Below are 25515 nucleotides of genomic sequence, written 5' to 3'. Positions count from 1 at the left end.
CTGGATTCAAATGAAAGCAGTGGGAAGACTTACGCTGTGAACATGTGATTTCCCTTACGTGTGAGCATCCTGCAAGACCACCACAGGGGTCCCGTTCACTCGTTAGACCAATCACATCAACTTAAGGGGCTTCTTGCCTAAAATCTGGTTCCTCGTCCTAAATTCTTTTTGTTTAAAACCCCTCCTACTGCTCCTGTCTGCCGACATCCCATCAAGTCTTTATCACTTACTGATTCCTCCCCAAACTAATGTTCAGATCCAGTCAACCCCATACAGCAGACATACTCTTCATAGTATTGACAAAGCAGTAAATAGTGTTTAATTCTCCTCGGGGCCTCTCGATACTCTTTTTCTTCTTCAGGTTAGCATGTGATTTTGGACCGTTTCTGCCCTCATCATATTCATTATTTCACACTCGTGCAGAGAAAAACATGAAGATTCTGGAATGAGAAGAATGAGCAGAATGAGCATAATCACAGAGACAAGATGCAGCCCTGTCTCGACAATAGTTGGTTTCTCCTGCTGACTGATAAATAAACTATAAAGATGGAGAAAGTTCTTCAAATATTTATTGCTTTTGTTCCAAGAAAAATGAAACCACTATGGAGAAAACACAGAAATGAAAGAATGCTTGAACATATGAAGGTTTTCATTGTGGTTTCAGCAAAAAAAAAAAAAACTGTATAGCATAAACAATGAAATATTGGGGAGTACGTTTTGTCATTATCTTTTGATTGATGATGTAAACGTCATTAGCTTTAGCATTTCACCACCTAAAACGTTACATCAGAGATGATAGTTAAACCAGGGAGTGTTGATTGCATAAGTTTAACTCTGTCATAAGCTACTGGAGTGTGTGTAAGGCTTCTCATCCTCATGACGCAAACAATTTCACCTGTTGGTTCTGAGAAAGGGGCAACCCACGCGCACCGATCACACACACTTTTACGCAACCTGCAGAAAACAAGCGCTTCGGTCTGTCTCTCCTCTGCTGAATAGTCCTGACGCTCAGCTAAACCTGGAGCACCACACAGAAATTCACTTCAAAGTTTTGGAGGCACATTTATTTAAATTACTTCCAAATACAACAAAATGAGAACATCTAAAGAAACTAAAGTCAAAGAGTTTTACAAAAATATGTCATTCTGCCAACCTCAAAAACATGATTATTATTAATAATATTAGATATCAAGTCTAAGACTAAATAAAGAATGTCATAACTCCTGTACATGATATATAAATATTTACACTCATTCGGCGTGAATGCATTTCTGTCATTTTTGGCCTAAAGGCTCGTTTCTGAAATGTAACACAGTTGCTACCAGAATGTCACTTTACAAGATTAAAATTTAGCCTTCTTTTCTCAGACAAATAGTCATTTTAATCGGGTTGTAGCTCAAATCGCGGCCCAAATAAACCTTTTTCTCTTTGTAAAACATTCCAAAGGTGTCGCCTTTAATGCCCTAAGCAACATCTTACCCTCAGTGTTTAAGGATTTAAAGTTCTCTATCACGTCTGCAGCCCTCACACCGTCGCCCCTTCCTGCTCGGTTGTCCTCAGCACGCCGTCTTGTTTTGATTGGTCCCCCCGCTTTTCTCTGTGGTGCCTCCTGTTCCGACTCTTTTTCATTTCCTGAATGTATTTCCATTTCCCGCCTCCCAGCCCTCGCCCCCGGCCCCTCGACGGCCTCTTCTCCAGCCACAGCGAGTCGCAGTACTCCTCCAGAGAGCTGAACGGCGAGCTCATGGCTCTCAGGTAGTCCTTGTAGTGCTGGCGGGACTCGACGCCGTGGCGGCGCTCCCCCGTGAGGTCCTCGGCAGCTCTGGGCCTTGCGTCCAGCTGTCCGTTTGAGACGAGCTGCAGCGTGACCCGGACAAGAGAGCGGGTGAAGTGCGTGTGCTCTTGCGCCACGCAGATATAAACGCCAGCGTCGGATGCGTTGAGGGAGCGAATCAGGAGGCCTCGGTCGGTGTGCACGACACGATCGTCCAGCTGGACCTGGGAGGTTAAAAAAAAGAGGATGTCGACTGAAATTCATGAAAAATCCTACAGGAAATATATTAAATAAGGAGTGGCTGGCATCAGACTGTGATGTGGGGGGGCAGGGGGTCAACATGAGGGTGTCAATAACCGTCGGCGGTGCTCAGAGGGAAAAGGACAGAGAACAAGCATTCGCAAAGGTGCAACCAGCTTCTGTGTCTGTGCATGCGCGGCTGCGTCACCTGCCCCCCCCCCCCCCCCCCCCCAGGCAGGGGCAGAAAAGAAGAAACACAAGCACTTAATACGGACACACTGAGACTTGTCTCCTCGTGGCATCGGCATGCAAATGCATCTGAGAAACACTGCTGGAGACATCGGCGTACGCCTTATAACTTTCCTCCCCCTAGTGTTTCCAAGTGGTATTATCTTCTAAGGCACAGGCTGCCAGATTTTGTGCTACTTGCAGCCCCTAAGCCAAGCATAAGAAGTCCAATTGGACACAGAATCCGTGATGTGAGCGCGTCTGTGACTAATGACTTTGAACAACCTCACAGTGGACACCCTCAGGACGCAGATTGGACAGAGAGCTGCGATACACACTGAAACACTTTCTATTAATGTTGCACGGCATTACATTTGCCTTGAACTGGCGCAATGTGTACAGGGTTTGCACTATAAGAAAAGCTATTGGATATATCACATTAATTGTTTCAAATGTCCTTCTGGAGCCAACACTGGTGATGAATCCTGCAGCCAGATCAAAGGTTTCAGGAGTCGGACCCCTAAATGACACACAAAAGACCCTCCGGTCTGTTAAGTTCTAATCTCCTGAGACCTCATTGGACTTGCCCCCTTTTGGTACCAATGGAAAAAAGAGGAATCTCATTTAGACCGAAGCAGGAATTAGTTACAAATCAGCATTGAGTCAGTTACAAAAATGTAATTCTTGATAAAGTAGAAAACATTTTTGTCATGAGTGTGGGAGATGAAGGGTTAAACTGAATGCAAGGTAGGAAGGGGAACATCCAGGAGGGAAGTATGTGGAAACATTCAGACGTCAAGAGCAATGGAGGTGGAAATAAAGCTAAAGGTGGGGATTGAGGAGGAGGTTAAAGAGGATTAAAACCAGAGGAGAAAAGGGGGTGTTGCAATCATTCCTTCACTTTGGACATCATCTGCTGCAGCTCTGCTGGTGTTCCAGGCTGGGATGGAGAGGAGCGAGAGCCAGCGAACAGGGTGAATTCTAACTTGTAACATGGCCTCTGATACTACCTGCCAAACAAAGTGTTTTTGCCGAGATTTTCCAGCTTTGTTGGGGTTTGTATGAACTCTTTCGACTCGACTGGTTGCTGCTAGTCAGTGGCGGCGTTTAGGGAAGAAAACCCATTAATGTGCATTTAAAGACACCTTTGATGCTTTTTCTGCAGAATAGCTTACGCTTAGAGAACGTTTCAGCACCGTTTAACAATAACACTTTTGTCATCTGTGCATCCACCACATGCGGCTTTATTTATTTAACTTAAATGTCCATCGCATAACAATCCCTGAGGGGAGTGGAAGGACTTCCTGCCTTCGCGCCTTTGTCACTTTGTCTATAGTGCAAAAGGTCACATATCAGCGCATGTCAAGACACACAAACACGGTAAACACCCCACTGGGTTCAATACCGCGCAACATATGGAGGGCCCAGAGGATAGTTCTGCTATACTTTCTGCTGCGGGGAATGATCACGAAACACACACACACACAAGCGTGCACACACACATGTGCACACACGCACAAAAGGCTTCATGCTGACCATGAGCCCTTTGTGACCTCAACACCTGTCCGCGTGTTTACAATACCCTATAGGGGTCTATGGGACCAAATAAGTTCAGGAAGAAGTAGGAAGAAATATGGGCCGGAGAAAAAAGAGTGGGAGAGAGAGAGAGAGAGAGAGAGAGAGAGAGTAGGCACCTTGAAATGCCTGGGGGGGGTTATTGAGGAGGACGCCGAGGTGCTGAGTAAGCACGTCTCCTTCCCCTGATGAATGACATCATTGATGCATCCCTATCAATGTCTGAAATGCAAACGCACTTCCTCTGCCGCCCTCTGCACACCCAGGATTAAGGAGCTTCGGAACATTTACATATGCGGCCGGACCCTAATCGATGTCTGACCAAACGGCAAAACAAACCATCCCATCCTCTCCTTTGCGTACGCTAACATTCACATCGCTATCCAGCACAGTCCCGGTTTGATGGAAATAAAAGCTCTTCTACTTCTGCCTCCTTCAGCTTTCATCTGTGCAAATATAATCAAACCAAATCTCCAAACACCTTTGAAAGCAGCAGTTTAATGCAGCCCTACATTACTTCCCAAGCTGCATAAGCGGTTCTATATATACATCACACGCTATTGCTAACGATATGGTAATAGAGCAGCAGCTACCGGTACTAGTGGTATAGAAATGCCGTAGAGGAGGATGACGTGTGAGGAGAATGGGCTCAGAAGTGTCTCTAAAGATGGCTGACGTAAAGAAACTGGATGAAAACAACACAACATCCTGCAGACGGGGCAAAAACAGAGAGTTTTTTGTGCTTTCCTATCACGCACAGGTGAGAATTTCAAGGTTTTAACATCAACATCATCATTCCGCTAGAGTTGGTGTCAGTGATTTCAAAAAAATGCAGCCCACTGTGTCCCAAGCGTGTTTGGCTGCTGTACAAGGATGATTCCCATATTTCCATACTCTGTTTTATGCTTCCCGTGGTCAAACTTCATCTTGCTCTATACACAACTTCATTAGAACAAATTCTGGATGGCCCAAAGGAACGTTGTTCTTTTTCCCGGAAAAAAAGGGAGAAACCCCCGGACGCTCGTACATGTAAAAATAACTTGAACTGGTGTGTTTCTGAACCTCCCTGGATCCCCACGCTTCCACGGTGACTTTAAAGTGTTTGACTTTGATAAATTGGACCTGCAGCTGTGTGATTTGTGGCGCAGGCAGATGCTGATGAGTTCAAGGTTTAGACCCCCTCCGCCAGGAAAGTTAAGAAATATGTTTCTGAAAACTTTAAAGTAGTTACGTAAGAAAAAAACGGGCAGTCCTTTGCCCCCCCCAAAGCGCCCCCCCACCGTGTGACCTGGGATGAATGACTGTTAACTCTCAGAGCGAACAACAACAACACAAGGTTTAACTCGAGATGAGGAGGAAGGAGGGGCCGGGGGGAAACTGATGGCTTATGTAACGAATATGTGACATGTGTGGACGAGCGCGCTCTCTGACCTCCTCCTTGCGTTCAGATCCAGGCCTCTGAATGTTCCACTGGATCTTGGCCTGCTGGGATTTGGGGATACACTCCAGGAATGTGGAGTTGCTCTGGACCCCAAACAGAAGTCTCTCCTCTACCGAACCCTTCATAGGACCTAGAGAGGGAAAAAGAATGAAGATCCAGGATGGCGAGGCTTCATCATATCGGATTATTGTGGTGTGTTTGCAGCACTGCAGGTTGTACCGTCTTCTGTGTCCCAGCACTGACTGGCAGGGTCGCCGTGTTTGATGTCCTGTCTCCTCGCTCGCCTGCATAACACGTCCAGAAAATATTGTAATACTTTATTATTGGCTTTGAACTCAATGGACATTGACGTCCGATCGATACATCTTTCCTCTGGGATGGTGCCACGCGCTAATTATTTTATACAATTGTGAGGACCACAATGGACTTTACAGCTTAGCAAGATACGCTAACAATAATGCTTGGTTGAATTTAAACAGAAATCAACATTATAATTGCATGAAGATGCCACAATAAGTTGTGTTTTCAGTGTTCTGTAAGAATACTTTTCATTTTGCCCACATGTTGGTTTGACTCATTGTTCCTCCAGACTGTAACCGTTTAACCGTTTGTTCAGCTGGTCCCCCCCCCCCATCCACATGTATTCGTGAATTCACTTTTATTAAAGTGAATTCTGGAAACAACACAGAGTTATTAAAGCAAAGAAGCTAACATCGTGACCAAGAGGTCGGATGAGACCTTTTTAACTGCTGTCGTGCATGTCGCCACAGACAGCGATTAATGGAAGTTTAAAAAACCTTTTTTTAACTTTTGTTGACGTTTTTGGTTCCTCTACATCCTGTCAGTGCTGTGAAGGGACATCTGCAGCCTACACACACACTGATACTGTGAATATCAGCTTTCAAAGAGCCCCTGGGACTAAAGTTGACCAGGATCAGCACAACCACAACCCTACTGACGTGCAGCGTGACCTCGAAGTTGAGCTATAGATTAAGAGGGGCTCTTCATTTTAAATGTACATGTATATGGCGCTCAATATGTGAGGCTTCAGAGGTGCTAGATGACAGTAGCATTAATCAGCTTCTCTAATCAATGATTCAATCCGACATGTGTGTGTGTGTGTCTCTCTCTTTCACCTCTTGGATGCTGGGATGTATCGTGAGCATGTTTGTCCATCCCAGGCGCAGTAGGGGTCACGGGCCAGGCAGCATTCAGCGCAGGCTTGGCCATACAGGTGACATCTGCTGGGCGAAACCTGGGCCAAACCCTCGCTCGATCCCACGTATAACTGTTGCTATGGTGACAGGAAAGACAGGCCACATTCTGCTTTAGGGGCAGTAAAGGATTCAGAGAGGTCAGACTTGGCCAGACTTGCAGAAATGAAGGATATCACCGCTGTAGGAGCAGTGCACGTTTATCGCTCATCGTTCATCTTTGGGCCACTGTGACAGCTGTTTTAAAAATGTCAAATCTTCAAAGCCTTTTAAAAACAAGTCAAAGCTAAAAAGATTTCTCAGCGTGAGGAATTTTTACAAATGCGACTCGACAGGTCTGCTCTGACTCGCCTGCAGTTAAAGGGATTCCTAAAGAGAACTTCAGACAGCCACTGAAAACACGAGTGAGCATAAACACACACACGGGTCAAACACTGCTGGAGATAAATGGAAGTTCTGATCAGGGTTGAAGTGTCTACTGACACCGCTGACCCGAAGATAACAGGACAGGAGGTGGAGAGGGTGCACAGAGGAAGGAGGCTACAAAGACCCAGAGGAAGCCTGAAAGCTTTCATGACCTCTGCTGATCTTTTACCACGTAGATTCATCAAGAGAAAAGTTGAGGGGGAAACCAACCTTTTTAGAAGACATGACCATGCTGAGGATGGGAGTGGGAACCTGCAATGATAACACCTTCCCTTTAATGATAACAAACGAGTCTGTAATCTCCTGCCACACGTGTCAGTCTGTGCTGCTGTGGATGTGTAGCACTAAACGCAAACCTGGAAAACTTGAAGTTCTTCAAGCACGATTTCCTCAGTTGACCAGTTCTCCTGAGTGATGCTCACCACCTTCAGAACCGAGCCAGCATCTGTGATTTAAGACCGAGCTGTCAAAATTATGTAAATCAACCAAATCAGATAATCACCCTCAGCACTGTGTATGCATTGTTTTAATATCTAAGTAAAAACATCATTTTTGTGTACTCAAACATTAAAAGTTATTTTTCAGCATTTCTTTGATGATTTTGAGAATACGCTAAGCTCTTTACTGCCATCTTCTGGCGAAATGCAGAGTTGCAATGCACAACCTGGTAATTAGTGAAGGGTTTGCGTCTCACCTGTTCCCAAAAACATAACTTCATACTGTCCATCCTCAGCCAAAACCCTGTCCACCACGATCTGAGTCAGGGTGTAGTCCACTCGGACACGTGTGAACACTGGCCGGCGGGTCATAGGGTAGACAGAATGGTACATAAGAGGGTGGAAGCGAATGAAACTGAGCACCTCATCTGGGAAGTCTTTGGTGGTCTTGATCTTTGAATCATAGGTCTTGCTGGGACACTAAAAAGACAAAAAAAAATCCACAATGATTTCCCATCTAGAGTGCAGCCGAGTTCCAGCTCCATAATCTGCAGTCCCTATCTAACTCCTGTTTCGTGTCTCCCTCTAGTGGACACATGACGAATGACGGTTTGCCTGCCAAATCCTGCAATCCTGCTCTCGCTTCCCGTATAGAATAAATTCAAGTAGGTACTTAATGTAGTTACTGTAATCAGTTACTGTACAATACCTGTATTTTGCTGACTTAATAACTTTTCAAATAAATCGAAACTCATCTAGATTCACATGTTACCTGAGTTATTTTTTAGTTCCCCATGTTTACTGTTTTTTAATTAATACAGATGCCCAGGATTTTAATTTAATCCATCATCCGTGAATCTTTAGCTTCAACTGGCAGGACCAACCGTTCCAGGACGAGGATACGGTATCCTCCCCTCGTATTCTACCCATCGGTGGTCCGGTCCCTCCTTGTGAGCGTACGGTCCGTTAAAAACAGCCCTGATGTCCGCCATGCTGTACACGCACACTGCCGAACCACGGAAGATTGAGCTGAGGGCAGGAAGGAAGCCTATGTCAGTGAGTTCACAGATGGGTTCTACGAGGGCAGGATGGACCCCGAACAGACCTGGACGTGGTGAAGACTGCGTAGACGACTGGGTTTTTGTCGTCTCTGGTCGGGAGCAGAAAAATGTCCTCTAAAGTGGAAACAGAAGAAAGAAAATACAGTGTAATACTGGCTGCTATGGTGGTGCCATAGTTTTTAAATTCTGAAGGTAACCCCCCCCCCCCCCCCCACATACACACACACACACAGGTACTCACGGAGCTCATCGAAGTGTGTGTCCACGCCGTCCGGTCCCGGGATGGAACACACGAGTCTGGCTTTGAGAAAGGTGGTCCACTTATTGGTCAGACTCCTCAGCCCACCCACATCATTCTGAAACACAACCGCACACGCTGACATCAGAGCCCAGCTGTCCGGCGCGGTCACATAAAACACCAATACGCATAATAAACACTCAAACTGTAATCCATTTAACAGACTACACGGCGCAGGCTGGGTCAGATTTCCTGCTCCAATTAGGAAAATAAACAGGTGAACCACATGCCTATAGATCTGCTTATTTAACTAGCACATAGGAGACCCACTTGTTATTACAGAGACAATCAGAGGTGATTGTAAAGTGAGGGGGTGAATGAAAGACAGGAGGAGACTGAGAGAAGAGTGGACAGTTTCAAGGCAAAGAGAAACAAGTGAGAGCGCAGCATGTGGGAAAGGGGCGATCGAAACGGGCTAAATGCTACTTTAAGTTAGCATATGAATTGCCGCTTTGAGCAGTAATCCACGGCTGTGCTTCAGTAGAGAGGGTTCAAGGATACCTCTGTAAAACACAGGGACAGTAAGTGGTACAGAGAAGAAGGCTGGAGCTCAACACACAAAAACACACTTGTGTTCAAGAGTTGGCCAAAAAAATGTAAAGCGCTTAGCAGGGATGTTTCACAATGGCTGCAAGCTCCCAAAGAGGGCACTCGTCCCCGTACATATGGGCAGTACGCTTCAAGATAACAAAGGTCAAAAACGCAGAGAGAGAGGCATCTGAAAGAGAAAGAAAGACATGGAAGGCAGGACTATAATCCACAAGAATCTCCCTGCAGTCTGCCTTACAGCTTACTCCCAAGTCATAAATACGCCGAAAGCTTTTTTTCTGGGAATGTAGCAATAGCCCTCCGAATGCTAATGGCAACCTGGATTGCTTTGTCCCATTTGGATGAGTGAAAGCCAAGTGAATGGAACACAAAAGCCTAAAACTAATGAATATATACCGGTTCAGTCCTCCGTCATCGAAAAAGTGCCCTCCGGGTTTACAGTTGTTGTGACACACCGTCCGAAAGAGTTTTATGGGCGCATTAGAAAGACAACATTTGCATTAGCAGAAATGATTCACTCCGCTTCTATATTAGAAGTTTGACAATCTGGATCAAACCACAATCCCTTGAATGATGGCGCCTAGCTCCCCAGAGGGGGATGAATGTGTTCACTCTAAGTTCAGTTAAAACACATTAACGGACGTTCTCGTGTTCCACCGCCTATTAAAACCGCGTCAGCACACCGTCAGGAAACCAAAGCAATGATTTACTCTCCCTCAGAGACTCGTCCAGATGACAAAACAGAAGACGGTATCAGGAAAGTCTTCCTCTGAGGCTGTCGCACATCTGTAGGGGGTAACTCAAACATCTCTATCTGATTTTTGAGCATCTGATCTGTGTGTGTGTGTGTGTGTGTGTGTGTGTGTGTGTGTGTGTGTGTGTGTGTGTGTGTGTGTGTGTGGAATGGAAGGGTGGAGGTGTAAGTTACGCCATGGCTCCTCTAAGCAATGCAATTTAGCAAGGCACCACGTCATTTGATAAGGCTGATCTGAATCCACTGCTGGCTTTCTGGGCCTTGTAGCGATAGCTGCATTAGCGCTGTAACAATAGCACCGCGGCGGGTGTCGACATTAGATCCCACGAAGAAGAATTTGGCTGTGCACCATCCAGCTACGCCAGCACCAACACAAGGTTGTTGGTTGTTCCTGCAAGGTTGCTCCTGACACCAAGAAAAGGGACGTACGGACTTTTCTTATCTTGATGTGTGCGTGTTCTTCTCTGGCATCATTTGGCCGCCGGCGCTGTATCTCTTCCCAAAACAAGCACCTTTTTATGAATTACTCAAACAGTTATGACGCGCGCTCTTATGAAATCGCTCTTTATTCACTCCTTCCTCCTCTTCCTGTTGTTTCCCAACATGCCCAAGTACGTCCGACACTTCCACCACCTCACCTTGCACACGCGGGCCACTCTGGACAGCACGCTCTTGTCGTTGCCTTCCCAGGAAACCTCGCGGAAGAAAAAGTAGATTTTATCATCATCTGGATTGTAGGTGTCTGCAATGGGGAGAGCTGCTATAAACTTGGCCTCTGTTGAAGAAAGAGAAAGAGAAGGTTGAGGAGTTAGAGGTTGGGGCAGGTTTTTGCAAACCGGTGGCTGCCTGGAAGCATCTGTCACATGACCTGGAGGGGATCTTTTAGCGAGAGTAGATTCAAATATCAGGAAAAACCTTTAATTAAAAGCAGCTTCATTGCGTTGTTGAGGTTCAGGTCGAGCACAGTGGGTCAAACACTGTCCAGGTTGGATGGATGAAGAAGGTTAAAAGCACGGCAGCGACGTAATGTAAGCAAAGTAATCGAATTAAGTGAAATAAAAACCTTAAACACATGTGTACTTAGCCATTTCTAATGATAATCTTCAGTGACATGGATACACTGTGCACATGTTTGGAGCTGTAAGAGGGAGAGCAGCTCTGACCCAGCTAAAAATGTGTTCAATTATTGGTTTCCAGCCATCAGATGCAGCCAAAATCTGAATTCAAATGCTCCAAAGAGCCAGATTATGCAGAGCCGATTGTGTCAATTTCCTGGTTGGATCCGTGGGTTGGAACTTCACCCTCAAAAGGTACTTTGAAAGGACAATAAATAGTACTAACGAGAGTGTATCGCCGTGAATTAAAACAGCAGGTAAACCAATACCACAGCTGTGGAACGACTGGAGGGGGATTTCCCAGCAGCATTGTACCCTCGCTGTTCCCATGAAGGGGAGATTCGCTCCAAAAGCCTGAGCGTTGCATCAACATTACATCAACATTAACTCAACCCCATGAAACCGAGCCAACCACCAGAGGGTGATCCTCCAACTGGAACAGCTTAATTCACGTCTGCTCGCACACTCCTCAGAAGGTCGCCGCCAGTCCCGCGGCCATGCAAAGATGTTCCACAGTCTCCCCAAACCAAAATATCTGCGCTCTGACGCCGCCCCGAAGGCCCGTCCGGCGAGCGAGACGGGGAGAGTTAGTCCAAACATCGCCGACTGTGCGGATGTGAAATGTGGAGGCCATGTGTCAGGATTTAGATCCTGGTGACAACTGTTGATACATGACAGCCCGTCAGCGGCTGTAAAACACTGGAGACTGGAGATGTATACACACCGGCAAGACACACTCCTCATGTCGTGCGCGCGTACGTGTGTGTAGTTATGCAGCTGTGTGACTAAGACCATGAACTGTGTGACACGCTGTGAAATCCCCTGTGGGCGCGGCCCCTCCTCGGCAGTGGCATTCATATAAAAGTTCCAGCAAAAGGAATGAGTGAGCCGTTTCCGCCTCTGGAATGCCAATAACCATCCCGAGGGCAGAGAGGAGCTCTGTTTTGTTTTCAAAAAAGTTCGGAAAGTCTCGGCGCGTGACACCTGCGGGCATGCGTACCATTGATCCAATAATCTTCAGAGATGTCGGTGCGGATGTAGTTCTGGTCAGGGGGAGGCCCCAGGGAGCGCGTGAATGTGGTGTCTTTGCCCAGGAAGTCGGATGACGTGCCGGCATAGAGGTACTGATCTGGAACAGCAATCAGAACATGGGTACAGCAGCGCCGCTGGCGGCATTTAAACCACAAAAATGAGAAAAATCCATTTTGAATGGAACCTTTTATATAGACACGTACTAACACAAATAGAAAAGTTTGAGCAGAAATGTTTCTTTGGAAGGATGGAGGCACTTTTAAAGGTGTTTAGGGTTAAGGTTAAGGTTCCCAGGAGTTTCATTTCTAATTTTTTCACACCGCGTATGTTTGTGTGTGTGTGTGTGTGAGTGTGTGTTTGTCCACACAGCACCACCGCTCAGCTAATGTTGAAGATAAAAGGCCACAGCTGCACTTAAAACAACATAAAAACATCATAACAGCTTACAAGGATGGAAAACCAGAGGATTTAGGGAACGGATCGTTTGCACCTGATGCGGCGTTGATGATTTCAGGTGGTGAAAAACCTGAACGCCGACACCAACATCATTGTCATGTTTAGCGAAACACGTTTAGCCGCAGGCGGGACTTTAACTTACCCGCCAGCATGGACGTAAACGGTTGCAGAGGATCGAAGGGACATTTGAGCCTGCCGGACTCCAGCGTGGAGGACAGCAGCCTGAAGGCTCCGTCCTGGGAGGGGGAGCAGAGAGCCGCAATTTAAACATCTCCATCCAACTTCTGAACTCGCTCCAGGACGCGTCACATTCCCGTTTACACAGTCGTATGTACTTTACCTCTCTGCGACCGGTGATTTCAACAAAAGCGCAGGTCGGGTGGAAGGCCCCCGTCCCGCAGGCGTAGACGTGCGTGCGGTTGTAATTATGGAGGACCCTGACGAAGTTCGCACACTCCAGCTGGGAGCAACACAAGCAGAAAATCAGCAGCGAATCAGCGCCAACAGGACGTAGAGCAGGTGTGGAGTCATATCTACATGAAGAAATGACCTTTTGGGGGACTTACTTTTGCATTTTTTCCTGCCAATTTGCACGTTTCTACTCGGTCCCAGGGCGCAGGCCAGTGAATCTAACCACAAGCACAATAACACACAAAGGGTTCACATCACATCCTGTTTGCATGCATCCAGCAGCCTTCGTAGACATGTTTTCCTTTAATATGCTAATATAAATAAGCCTTTTATCAACAGCGTCCTTGCAGAGGATCGTTTGCACCCCCACTGCACAATTGCCAGACCACAAAGCTGCACCTTTTAAAGCCAATAAAATGACACCGTAATGATTTCAAGCTGCATGAAGTGCACCGTTCCGGCACACAGACGTCTTAGGATATCTCAAAGGAGAGCATATAATACCGTGAAAAATGTTATAACACACTTTAAAGGGTAGTACTGAGAGCTCCTGATCTCCTAAACTGATACGAGCCTAAAAGTGGCCTAAGACCTTCCTGAAGGTCCTTTTGAGTTAATCTTTAGGGCCATGAGGGCCCCTCAGCTCTGGAATGAATTTAAGACGAGACCGCCCAAAATGCTAAAATATCAAATTATCTATCATTTTTCAGTAATTATAACGGCATTTCCACACGCTTTTGAACCAGCATTATGGTTTCCTCCATTAGACTCAGGTATTTTCCATTATGTCGCCGACTTCCTTTTCATTTTTCCACCATTATGCTCGCTGAAACTTTCATCAAAGAAAAACTGAACATCAGGTCACTTTTTAACTCTTTGCTATTTTTGGAGATCATAACACACCTGATCTCCCTTAGAGAAAAAACCAAACTCACTCAGCATCCTTCTACTGTTGCGTTCTCACATGTGTTGTAACAGGCTGGTGCTTTACTGCATTACCCTCCCCTAAATCCTTCCAAGGAGCTCCAACCCCAACCTCTTCTACGGGTCGCGGGAGCCTCAATTGGCACAAATATTAGAACCTCATGTCATTCAAAATCACCGTGTGCCACTGGGAGGCTCAGATTGGGACTGAGGTGTGTTACGATCACATCGGGAAACCGGCAGATCATTTCCAGGCATTTCCCTGATTCACCGCTGAGGTATTACCCCTTTGGTGGATGGAGGAGAGGCAACAGTACGGCAACACTTTAAGAGCAAGGCCAAAGAGTTAAAACAAACCAGATAGCAATCAAATAAACGCTCTCCATCAAGCTCAGCTGCATAAACACACGCTCACATTTACAAACTCCACCATATGGCTTTCGTCCTCGTGCGTCCGTGTGTTTGTGTATACCTAAGTGGGAGCGTGCCCGCCGTGTAACTGTGTGCGCACCCCCGCGACCTCCGACATGACGACCCTGACCTCGGCAGGCGGACAGCGTCGGGCTGCCGCTGACTGAAAGGCGAGCTCTTCTCTGAAAACAATACACGGCTCAGTGCATTCCGGCTCGTCGGCACGGTAATGGAAAAAAAACAGCTTACATCACTCCTGTTTAATGGTGCGAGGGTATGAGTGTCGCTAAGTGGTTCGCTCTAATTTTGATCTGTCCGGGGCAAATAACCGAAGATATGAGGGAGCCTCCAGTGGCGACAGGCAAGCAATGAGCGCCGGTTATTAATATCCGGCCGTAAACTTTACGTTGTCATTCTATCTTTATTTTTAAACACTCCGCAGCATGGTACCTTCCTGGGGGTCCTGGAAAGATCGTCGGGGTCAAGCAGGTAGATGTGGTCCCTGGTTCCCAACAGTAGTCGACCTTTTTCCTCATCCAGCAGCAGCGAGTGGGAGTGGAGGCCGTCAGCAGGGCCCAAAAACAGAGACACGCTGCCAGCCTGCAGTAACTCTATCACAGGGACAGAAATAGAGACAATTCTCAACATTTGAAACGGAGGAGGTCACGGTCATCCACAAATACTTCATCAAATTTGTTGATTTCAATGTGTCTTGTGCGGTTCCGGCCCTTTGGTTACACATGCCGTTGAGGTGACGGAGGGGATGACTATTAAAGCCACAGCCTTTGCTATCAGATATGGATGAGCAGTCGTTGCAGCATGTCTCAGGCACTGTTCCATTTAGGCAGAAACACATAAAATGAATCCAAGTGTGTTCCCCTTTTACTCCCAGGAATCCATTAAAGACTGTTTCTTAAGTAATTTCATATTTACATATTTGTAACACCACTGAAAGTATCTGCAGGTCCCGACAAGCTGTTCCTTTTTGCACAAGTTTCGGCGGCGCGAGGACAGTAGAGCATTCAACTAGAAACACATTCCGTGTTTTAAGAGCCCGGCAGTTAAATGCAGTTTTACCTCCCCGAGTTGCGACTTGGCGAAAGTTTCTTCACCATGTGATCATGGTCTGATACTGATTTGAAGAGGCATTCCACGTGCTGCTGCGTATTTGTTTTACAGCCTTCTGACGTGTGTTAAATTGACTGCATTTGCCGTAACGAGCACATGTGATCACTTGATACTCATCGCGGAGGCTGCAGATGGAGGCTGTTGTTCACTCGCATTTATCAGCAGTATCAGACTACAAGCATAATGTTGTCCGGATCCATCAGCTACCATTAAAACCGGTATGTCAGCATACGGAAACGGGATCTGTCCATTGGCACCAGCTGCGGGGATGTTGGCAGTGGCTGTGTTGGACCTAGCAAGATGGGCCATCAGAACTTGTTGATTTTATTTCAGATGTGAAAGTTAATATCTCAAAGCCGACCAGGGACCACACTCTCAGCCCCCGGATTGCATCCTTGTTCGCTCTGGGTTGGACGGATCTCTCCCCTCAGCAGGCTTTTCAGTGAGCTAGTATAGCAACATGCCTTGAATAAACACCGGCTCAATGTGGGGGAGTCCTGGGGGAGTCACTCTGAAAGGACTGACATTGTGATTTCTCTTTAGCTTTGAAGGACTGGAGAGGTTACCAACTCTCAATAGTTGAACTTCTGGGACCCCTTCACATCACACAATACTGCTTAATACCCCCTCCTATACACAGGCTCACACACACTACCCTCCACTCCCCCTAACCCAACACACACTCATACCAGACCCCAAGCAAGACTAAATCTCGCAGAGATTAGGTCTGCTAGCCCGCGGCTAACGCTAATCTGTTCTGTAAACAGGCAGCTCTATGAGTCCATTGAGCAAGCGCGCTTAGCTGTTGCACCTCGGTGCAGCCGTCCACACCTCTTTCCAAACACCAGAACTGCCTGACCATAAATAACTCTTGATTAGCTCCACCGCCGTTGCTCCGAGGCAGCAGAATCGGGGCGACGCTGACATGTTTAAGCTTGATAAAGAGGGTTTAGGCTAGGTAACGCCACAATGTATGGAACTGTCAACCTGCAGACAACACAACGTGGGGCGTGATTCAAGGCTGCTGCAAATGACTCAACTTTATGGGGAGGGGAGCGAGAAGATACCCTTTGATAAATCAAGTCTGCGTTTAATCTGGCCGTGCCTCGCATCGGTGCCATTATTATGCAGACCATAATGATCTGTTCCCAGTTTCCAACAGAAGTAATAATGAGCGTGATTACTGTTTACGGGGAGAAGGAAAATCCGGAACAGTGTGAACAGTTTTGGCTGCAGGACTCGGGATGCATGATGGCAGTGTAATTTAATCCCTTTGGTCTCACATTAAAAACAAAGACATAAAAGGGACCTCGTGATTGAAAAATGCTTGAATCATGACCGTGACCAGATGAATCCTCATCAGATGATTCTTCTCATCGTCTCACACGCCGCCTTTCATCTCTCCGTCCATGCGAAAATTCCGCTCGCTTTGGTCGCTCAGCGCGGGAGGATCTTGCTCCCAAAGCTTCAGACTTCACTCGCCGAGGCCGTGTTTTCACAGGAGGGTGATGCAACGCGATGCTCGAGGAGTGATTAGCGCTGGGCGGTGGTGCTTGTGATGAGTGCGGAGTGATGAGAGCTTGACAGGCTGCGTGCGCGCTCGCTTGGAGGGGATTTTGCTTTTGATAGATTCCCATTTCAGGATGGCCAAACATTGACAATGTTCTGCTGTTTTTCTAAACTCGGGTCACAAGAAAGCTGCTGCGTTCATTCCCAAAGTCAAAAGATCCCCTTTTTCTCAGGTATATAGGCCTAATTCGTTTGCAGCGACAGATTTTTTTCCCCCCTCCAACAGGCGGGTTGTACATAAAAAGGGTCTATAGCACTAAATAAAATCCCAACTGCTGAGTAAACACCGTCCACGGCGGTTATTATTCCTGGACTTACCTACATATATTTATGTTGGCCATTCAGGTCATACATCCACATACCGAGGTTTGGAATCTTTTCAGGAGTTTACTTAAAGGTCACAGTCAGGATTAAATTTTATGGAGCGAGACTGCAGTTCATTCGTATGGTGCGCTGTAGCTTATACACGAGGAACTGACTTTGAAGTTGGGTTGAGAAAGCATTTTAAGCAGGGCAATAATTCAATTTTTCCCCACTGAACACAAAGCAAACAGACTGAGATGAGGCACACCAAACACAAGATAGTCTGGTTCCTGGTTCCTGCACTGTACAACCCAATACCAGTCACCTAGGAACCAATAGCATCACTGGGATATAAGTGCTCGGCATGTGAGTTAGCTAACCAGTCAGACCATCAGACTGGGTTGTAGGAACAGTTTATTTTAATGCAATAATAACAAGGACACAACAAATAGGGAATCACGAGGTGGTGGAATGGAGCAATAAGTGAGGCTTAAAGCTTTGGATCTACTTTACAGTGATGTTTCAAAAGCCATTTATTTTAACAGCACAGCCGAGTGTGTGCCGTTCTCTCCTCACTTATCTTTTTAGCTGCGTGTAGGAAACCAGAGGAAAAACAAAGAAAAAGAAAGGAGGGCCAGGCTGGACCACTAAAGACACACAATGACTGGCTGAAATGTTACTATGTTTACGGGAGATTATAATGTATGGTAGCTTGAAATTATAGTCGGTCCACATATTTTCACTTATCTTTTGGTCAAACGTTTTTTTTAAGTCAAAGTAAATATAAATATGCATGAACAAGGAAGTGGAAAAAGGAATAATAGTTTATATCTTACCTCTGTGGTCGAGTTTGACTCTGGGGACACTTTGTTTGAAGCCTGCACCAAAAGGTAGGGCGACCAACAGCATCAGCCCCACTAATGGTGCCCCTGGAGGGGATGGCACTTTAATCCTCTTCCCTTTGCCACCATAATTACTTGCAGACATGCAACGCAGAGTCCGGACTCTGCTGTGACTTGCAAAGTCCCCTGTCTTCATGATGTGTGCAGTGGTCTTCCTCTGCTTTCACTCGGTCCCTTCTTTTAACCCTGAAGGGAGCCCAAAAAAAAGGAGTCAAGCTAGGGAGGAGCCATTATATTCTGTGTGCGTGTGCATGTGTGTGGGTGTGTGTACGGTAGTCTCATCTAACTGCACGCAGGATATGTACACAGGTTTCTGTTGTGGCTTTTCGGCTCTTTCACCATGGAGCCCTGCAGGCATGTCCCCTCTCATTACCCATCCTGCATCAGCTGTTGCCTGTTGCGGGCTTTCCTTTTGTCTCGACGTTAAATCTATTTGTCCAACAACAAAGGTCAAGCCGGCAAAAATGCCCACTTCGGCTATCTATCACGTAGCCACGCCCCCTTTAGACTCCTCTCTCCCTTCTTATATCTTCTTTTTGACTGGGTTAAGTCATTTGATTCTCCGGTTAATGATCCAATGGGCAATCGTTTCTGCATTGCCTGATGACCCTGTCAGTGCCTCCTTTATCTCCTGTAAAGAATGGGCCATGTTCTGTGGAGGACTCCAGTGAAGAGGAGAGGCCGCAGACTTCAGTTCAGGCTCAATGCGAAATGAAGCGGTTGACTGAACCCTCATGGGAACCCCTGCTACTAATAAACAAGGACAACTTGAGCGATGTGCGATAATTAAACTTAAACGAAGCAAAGTCATTGTGGCTGAAAATGAAACATTTTCTGAGGCATAGAAACCGACTTGTTGGAGTCATGCGAGGGCCTTACGCAACTGACACAACAGGTACCTACAGAGAATCAAAAAAATACAACTTATATGGAATGATGTCCACACCCCTACAGTAACCATAGTTACTGTGCGCTGTATTTATTAAAACCTGTAGCCTGTAGAAATAAGTGTATTTCCGTGCAAATGCTTGTGCCGTTACATGAGGTTCTGATTATACATGTATCGATAGCATGACACGTTATTTGGAATGCAACGGCGCCTTGTGATAACCTTGTGCGAGGCCACCCACCACAAATACGGTGCATTCCTCCGCCGCCTGGCTACTAATTAACTTGCCCATCGATGAGGAAATTAATGAGTGAATCACAAGGATGACTCCCCGGTTTTAGTCCTTATTGCTGCATCTCCCTCTTAAAGTTCCTTCCACCCGCAGCCTCACCCCCACACCCCCCGAGCCAGATAACACACATCAACCTGTCATGTGACACCGTAAACAGTGTCAACAGAGATTAATGGAGCCACACGCCCCTGTATGCCTCAAACACCTGAAATAAACACATTGTTTCTTAGGAAGAAGATATTTCCAATCCTGTCTCTCCAGCAGAAGGATTATTGTTAAAGGTGACACCGTCAGCGTGTAATTCACCCCTTCACACGGGCCGTCAGGCAGCGTGATAAAACATAATAAATTCATGCTGGCGGGCAGACACAAGCTATACAACTCGACATCATTTCACTTTATTTATTTTCCCTGGTCCAGCTTTGTCATCTGGTGTCTGAAATACGAAGACATCACATCTGAGAGTCAGCGCAGAGTGGCACCCATCCAGGCCCTCAACAGCTTTAAACACGACCAGACCCTGATGAACAGCAGACTTCTGTTTATCTAAGATGACAAATCGAGGCTCCTTCGCACCTTCGGGGTTAGAAACACAGATAGAGAGCTGCGCGTGATGAACGGGCCATCAGCAGCGGGTGGGGAATGTGAGAAGATCGGAAATCTGTGCAGGCACTGAATTCTTTCAGAGCGTTGGCGAGCGCGTCGATGGCGGGACCCCGCCTTGCTCATATTCGAGAGAGAGGTGACACGATTTCGCTAGCGTTCAAATGCTGCTTGACTTGACTTCCTGCATCGATCAGCGGGGATTGTTGCACAACAACAATCTACAAATGCACCATCTGTAGGGAAAAGGGCGACAGCAGGAGGCTGTCACGCAGGGAAAGATGTACAACTTGCAGCCCGTCTGCCCGTCACTTGACAAGAGCGTGACAAAGAGGTGAGAAAGTGAAGAAACAGGCAGCTTGTGCCATGTGGGTTAAGCTAACACTCGTGCTTCCTGGTGGCCGCGTTCTCTGTTGTCTTTGGCAAAGGGTGGGGGAACCATCCTAATGGTAATTTTGGAAAAATGGTAATTTAATGCGCGCCGCCAATGAGGCGCTGTTGGATTCTGATCTCGCTGCCACATACGGAATTTCATAGACGTCGTCACCTCCTCAGAAACAGCTCTGCATCAAGCGAATATAGCGGATATATGTGCTGTAAAGCAACAGCCCCACCACCACTCAAGATTTATCCTAAAATCTAGGGTTTCCGAGGCTCAGTTAGAAACCTAAATGGCAAAAACTTCCCCGTGGAAGTTGACAGGAGACGTGAGAAAGCAGCAGATGGTGATAAAGTTGTTTGGCCATGGGCATTCTCACGCAGAGACCACCCCTAATGAGGCATTTAGTGACACCCAGGTGCCCTGTACAGCAGGCTGTTATCAAAGAGCTCCATCTCCGCAGGACAGGCTGCATTAGCTCGGCTATTTGTCTTTGTTCCCCCACCACAGGCACTGACCTGGCGGAACAGCATAGGTAATTGTTTCTAGCTCTCAAGACATTAGTTGTTTTCCTTGGCAGTCAATCTTTTTTTTTTCTTCTTTACACTTGCATTTAAGTTAGAATGTAACTCCCCAGTGGGTCTGCGTCTGGTAGAGGAAACATTCAGCACAGCCACCAGAACACCAACGGTAGGTCAACTAGCCACCCTGTAGAAGATGCTGGAAAATGGGAGCTGATACACAGAGTTAGAAGACTTTTTTTTAAAGTGTAATAGCTGAATTCAACTGTCTTCCGACTAAATTAAAAGCAAAAAAATTAGTAACTTAAAAAGTCAGGTTTTCACAATGGTGAAGGATCCAGCGTGTGAGATTTGGTGGCATCTAATGGTGACAACAAGTGTTGAACAACTCTCCTTAACCATGAGAGCGCTCTGTCGAATCACAGGACTCTTAAAAATCCCAATTATTGCTCAGCCTGACTCAAGCCCGACTGTGAAGTTCTGTGTTAAATCCTCGATGTGTATTCTTCAAGCGTTCTTGCTAATTATATAAATATCGAGCTGGTTGCTAACAACCTTGCAGTAAAATTGTTCCGCTCTACAAAAGGCTGTTTGTTGTATTTCTGATGCTAGACTATAAAAATCAGACACAGATTTCAGCTTCAGACATCAACCGTCATGCTGTATGTTCACAATCTGCTGGAATCATTTAGGGGATAAATTTTGCTCTTTTTTTGGTCTCGTAAGTGGTTGACTGTTGCTGAATAAATGCTGAAGCAAGCAAGACATGAATCATTTTGCGTTTTAAACACCAACATCACTCCTTATCTGAACGAAACACAATATCAGCACAGCATGTGTGAGTCCCACGGGAAATACATATCACTCAGGAACCTGCCAGAGATCCTCTAACATGCAAAGTTTAATCTCACGATGACAGTCTTTGAAGTCGGAGAATGGCCCCACACAATAAATTAACTATACCACAGTATAAAATATGTTAAGTGAGGAGGATACGTAATACCTCCCTGTGTAATGGAGTAGAACACAGATCATTTGATGGCTTGCCAGGGAGAAACTGCAGTTTCTACAAGTGTTTACCTTCTAATAAATCCTATAAATCAACACTCCCTGATCCCAGAAAGTCCTCCCTCACTCAATATGAGCTCTCATGACAATCATGCTTTCTCCAGGAATCCCTATGATCAATGGTGGGTGATATGGAGTGTGAATCCCAGAGGAATTTTTGTGGGAGGGCTAAAAAAAAAACAGAGATGGATAAAATTCCAACCCTGAGGTCCTTGCTGTCCACCATTTGTCCCTCCCTAAACTACTATCTAAAGTCTTGGTAACAGAACACTTGAGGCTAATATACTTGCCCAGTAACCCAATACATCGACAACAGAAAACAGATCATGCTCCACCTCTGTTAGAGCTCCATATGTATCTTTAATGTTGCTCTTTAATCCTCCGTTCCAGAGAAATGACAGACCCTGCAGCTCTGCCGCTCAACCGGAACGGTACCATCTGAGGCCTGCTGTCACAACACCGGCTACCGGGAGAGGTGGGAGAGTGCATGTGATGGGACTCTTTTGAATATAAAAGATCTAAATGATGGTGAGACAGCAGGTGAGACAGCACCATATGGGCAAACATGTTGGCCGTGGTAACAGAACAGGTAACCCTACACACTCCGAACCGACTCGGGCGAGCAACTCTGAATCCATATGAGTGGCTGCATGTATGAACAAATGTGACTGTGTAAGCTAATACCATCGGGGTGCGGGGAGGGGGGTGCAGATGGGAGAAATAGGGCATGGAAACTGACAGTTGTAAGTGCCTCACTTGTGTCTTAATGGACTGAGGACACGGAGAAACACCCGCGTGTGCTATGCAACAACTCTTCTCAAGAGCATTTAAAGTCTTCAGCAAACGTGTGAAGCGGGGATGCTTTTGTTGAGCTATTGCCTAAAGCTCCAGGTTATTACAAACAGAGGAGACACGGGGCGGCGGGGCACACAAACCCTGCAGGGCCGTCTGTCTGAGAGTCATTGGCACCGAGTTGTTGTGGTCTCTCTAAACACACTAACTTTCTGAAAGGTGCTCCACATGTTATGTCTGTCTGCGCTGCAGGGCCGTGGAAACGTGTCCATATAAGGATGGGCTAGCGCGCAGCATTGCTAAGGCTGGATTTTAACACTTTCCAATGGAAAACCTGTCAGGATTTGTAAAAAAAACAGGCTTTTGCAACTTTCGCTTTTCATCGGGGCCCAGGAAAATGCTCCGGCAGGAGCTGCGCGCTCTCTGATGTTCTCACCAGAGGCAGTCACGGAGCTCCGGGAGCCCTTCACCACGCACATGTCAATACTGACACCATGGCTATATTTATTTGGTTTTTGTAATAATGGGTCAGTCTAGACAGGACCCATACAGTGAACAAGCAGAACAAGGTCAGGATCAGCCCAGTCCACATTTATTCTGGTCTTAACTAATAAACAATAAACTCACGCAGGACTATCACATTCAAACTTTCCAAATCCCTCGGGAGCACTCAGAGAAACACGACAGCGCCTCATTTGGAAAGAGTGTTGCCACTTATAAATTATTTAAAGGTATACATCTTCAGACTGTGATTTCTAGGCTGTGTATACAGAAGTCTCAGCTGCAACTTTCTTTTTAAAGTACAGCTTTTGACAAAGATAATTATGATGTGGCGAATTGTGTTTTGGTGTCCTGGAGCAGAACTTATTATGGTTACCTCAGCCATGTGGATCTACAGCCCTGAAACTCCACCGCCCTTGGTGGTTTCTTTTCTCACAGCATCCCCCCTCAAATCAACGGTCCTCATAAAGGATTAGATAAACCTTTACAAGTGTGGCGAGTGGCGAAAAGGTCTTTTAGCTGCTGGAATACAGGCAGGAGAAGAAAAACTAAGTGCTTGCACTCAAGCCCACATGGGCCTTTTTGGTTCCCTTTCTACAGCACAGTAAAGCAGGTCAAATACACACAGAGGGTTCCTAAATCACACCAGTATTCTGGATCACAGAAAAGGATGAGACAGCTTCATATAATGCTCCATCTCTTCTGTAACTACTCCAAAATAAATTCAAGTTGCATCCTGTTTCAAAATCACATTAATATTCCTTTGAACTGAGGTTGCAAATATAAATACACCCCCATTTAAAGATTAGAGAAAAATTTCGACTTAGCTTAAATGAACTGTTTTACATATTTTACTAAAATTCACACAAGAGAAAAAATGAAACACTTTCCATTAAACGCCAACCTCCGTGTCCGATTAAGGGTTCTTCGGTTTCGTGAGCGACACCAAACAAAACACTAAAAGTAACGCGATGTAACTCAACTCAGATGAAGTTGTTGCTCCGTTCGACTTACCTGCGCGTTCAGCTCCGTCTCCTCTCACACGCAACACATGCCCAGAGGCGCGCACGCCCGTGGCTCCCAACTTGATCGTCTGACGCACAGAGTGAAAAGGCGAAACCAAACGCGCGTAAAGCCGCCTGACGCGCGCTGTCCAACTCTCGGCTCAGCCTGTGTGACTGTGCGCGCTGGATGGCTGCTCACCGTGGGCCACTTCAAACAGGCAGAAACAGCCGGAAAACTCCCGCTGCCGCTGCTACTTCTGCGGCGGCTGGATGGGAGGGGTCTCCGCATCTGTCTCGCTGCCAGCCACGACCCGGACCGGTCACTATCCCGTAATTACAGTCTGACTTTTAAAGACTTAAAGAGCCCCGGGATTGATGGATTAAGTGGCATTACACTAAAAAAAGAGATGGAATGCCGAAAGAGATGAGGACAATGTAATTCACCAACAAGGTACCCTATAGACTCTATAGGGTACAAGAAATGTGGCTTGAAAAGTTTACTATAGAAGCATATTTACGGTCAGATAAGATGAAATGTTACAGGACAACAAACATATCACTTATAATGTACTTACTTGTGCTCCACAACTGTTTTGAGATGGCACTGGTGGCACTGGTATCGTGGTCCTATTGCTGGCTTTTCATAAATCTGATGAACATGTGCCATCAAAGCACCGGTGAGAGGAGAGCACAGCTGGTTTCCATAGCTTGGCCCGCCAATCCTTTTTAAGTGCGCGCAATCTTGAATAGATTTTGAGGTTTGGAAGAGGAAAGGATAGCAGATGTCACACCCAGTTAAGATGAGAGCTCCAATGCAAGGTGTGGTGGTAGTGGGGGTGGGGGGCCCGGTTGGAGACCGGGCCGGTCATAAAGTGAAGCCTGCTTATTGCAGTAATTATGTTTCTGGCAAAGGTGAGCAGGTCCAGGAGACTTCGGAGGCTTGCAGGTGTCTTGTATCAGTGTCTGGATGGAGAACAAAACGTTCTTGGTTCTGCTTTGTTATTATGAGTTTTAATAAGATGCTGCCTTTTGCATTTTGTCCCATTGTTGCGTCCTCTTAGTTTTGTAATAGCTGACATGCATTATCATTGTGTGTTCAAGTGCTTTGAGGAGTGACCTGACATTCACACGGTGTCAGCGTAGGGTCAGTTTCACAGGTACAAAGGTCACTAGTGCCCTGTTCGCCCATTTAATTTTACTTTTTTAAACCTAAAGAAG

General features: G+C 46.3%; 1 protein-coding gene and 1 long non-coding RNA gene across 4 annotated transcripts in view; one reads left to right on the top strand and one right to left on the bottom strand.

The window, feature by feature from the left end:
* Nucleotides 1–1053: 1053 nt before the first annotated feature.
* On the bottom strand, nucleotides 1054–25063 carry sema3d (sema domain, immunoglobulin domain (Ig), short basic domain, secreted, (semaphorin) 3D). Of its 3 annotated transcripts, none has more exons than XM_011606944.2 (18): nucleotides 24873–25063; nucleotides 18183–18434; nucleotides 14797–14957; nucleotides 13167–13229; nucleotides 12941–13060; nucleotides 12743–12836; nucleotides 12113–12241; nucleotides 10636–10772; nucleotides 8638–8752; nucleotides 8441–8510; nucleotides 8220–8364; nucleotides 7593–7815; nucleotides 7255–7343; nucleotides 7109–7150; nucleotides 6395–6552; nucleotides 5478–5542; nucleotides 5249–5388; nucleotides 1054–1998 (listed from the first exon to the last, which is right to left on the bottom strand). In XM_011606944.2, the coding sequence occupies exons 2-18, from the start codon at nucleotides 18382–18384 to the stop codon at nucleotides 1525–1527; spliced, it is 2427 nt and encodes an 808-aa protein (XP_011605246.2). In that variant the 5' UTR covers nucleotides 18385–18434; nucleotides 24873–25063; the 3' UTR covers nucleotides 1054–1524. The 3 variants fall into 3 exon arrangements, with proteins under 3 accessions (XP_011605246.2, XP_003967200.2, XP_029698154.1); XM_003967151.3 differs by lacking the exon at nucleotides 24873–25063 and adding an exon at nucleotides 24308–24587; XM_029842294.1 differs by lacking the exon at nucleotides 24873–25063 and adding an exon at nucleotides 23670–23846.
* LOC115251121 (uncharacterized) overlaps nucleotides 21025–25515 on the top strand; it is a 30625-nt gene continuing 26134 nt past the window's right edge. The window contains exons 1-2 of the long non-coding RNA XR_003889676.1: nucleotides 21025–21101; nucleotides 22391–22475. This is a non-coding gene — a long non-coding RNA (uncharacterized lncRNA). The remainder of the gene's footprint in view (nucleotides 21102–22390; nucleotides 22476–25515) is intronic.

The sequence above is a fragment of the Takifugu rubripes genome, chromosome 9, assembly GCF_901000725.2.
Source record: "Takifugu rubripes chromosome 9, fTakRub1.2, whole genome shotgun sequence".
Lineage (NCBI taxonomy): Eukaryota > Metazoa > Chordata > Actinopteri > Tetraodontiformes > Tetraodontidae > Takifugu > Takifugu rubripes.
Note: the sequence above shows the minus strand (reverse complement) of the source record. Positions and strands in the feature narration are given on the sequence as shown.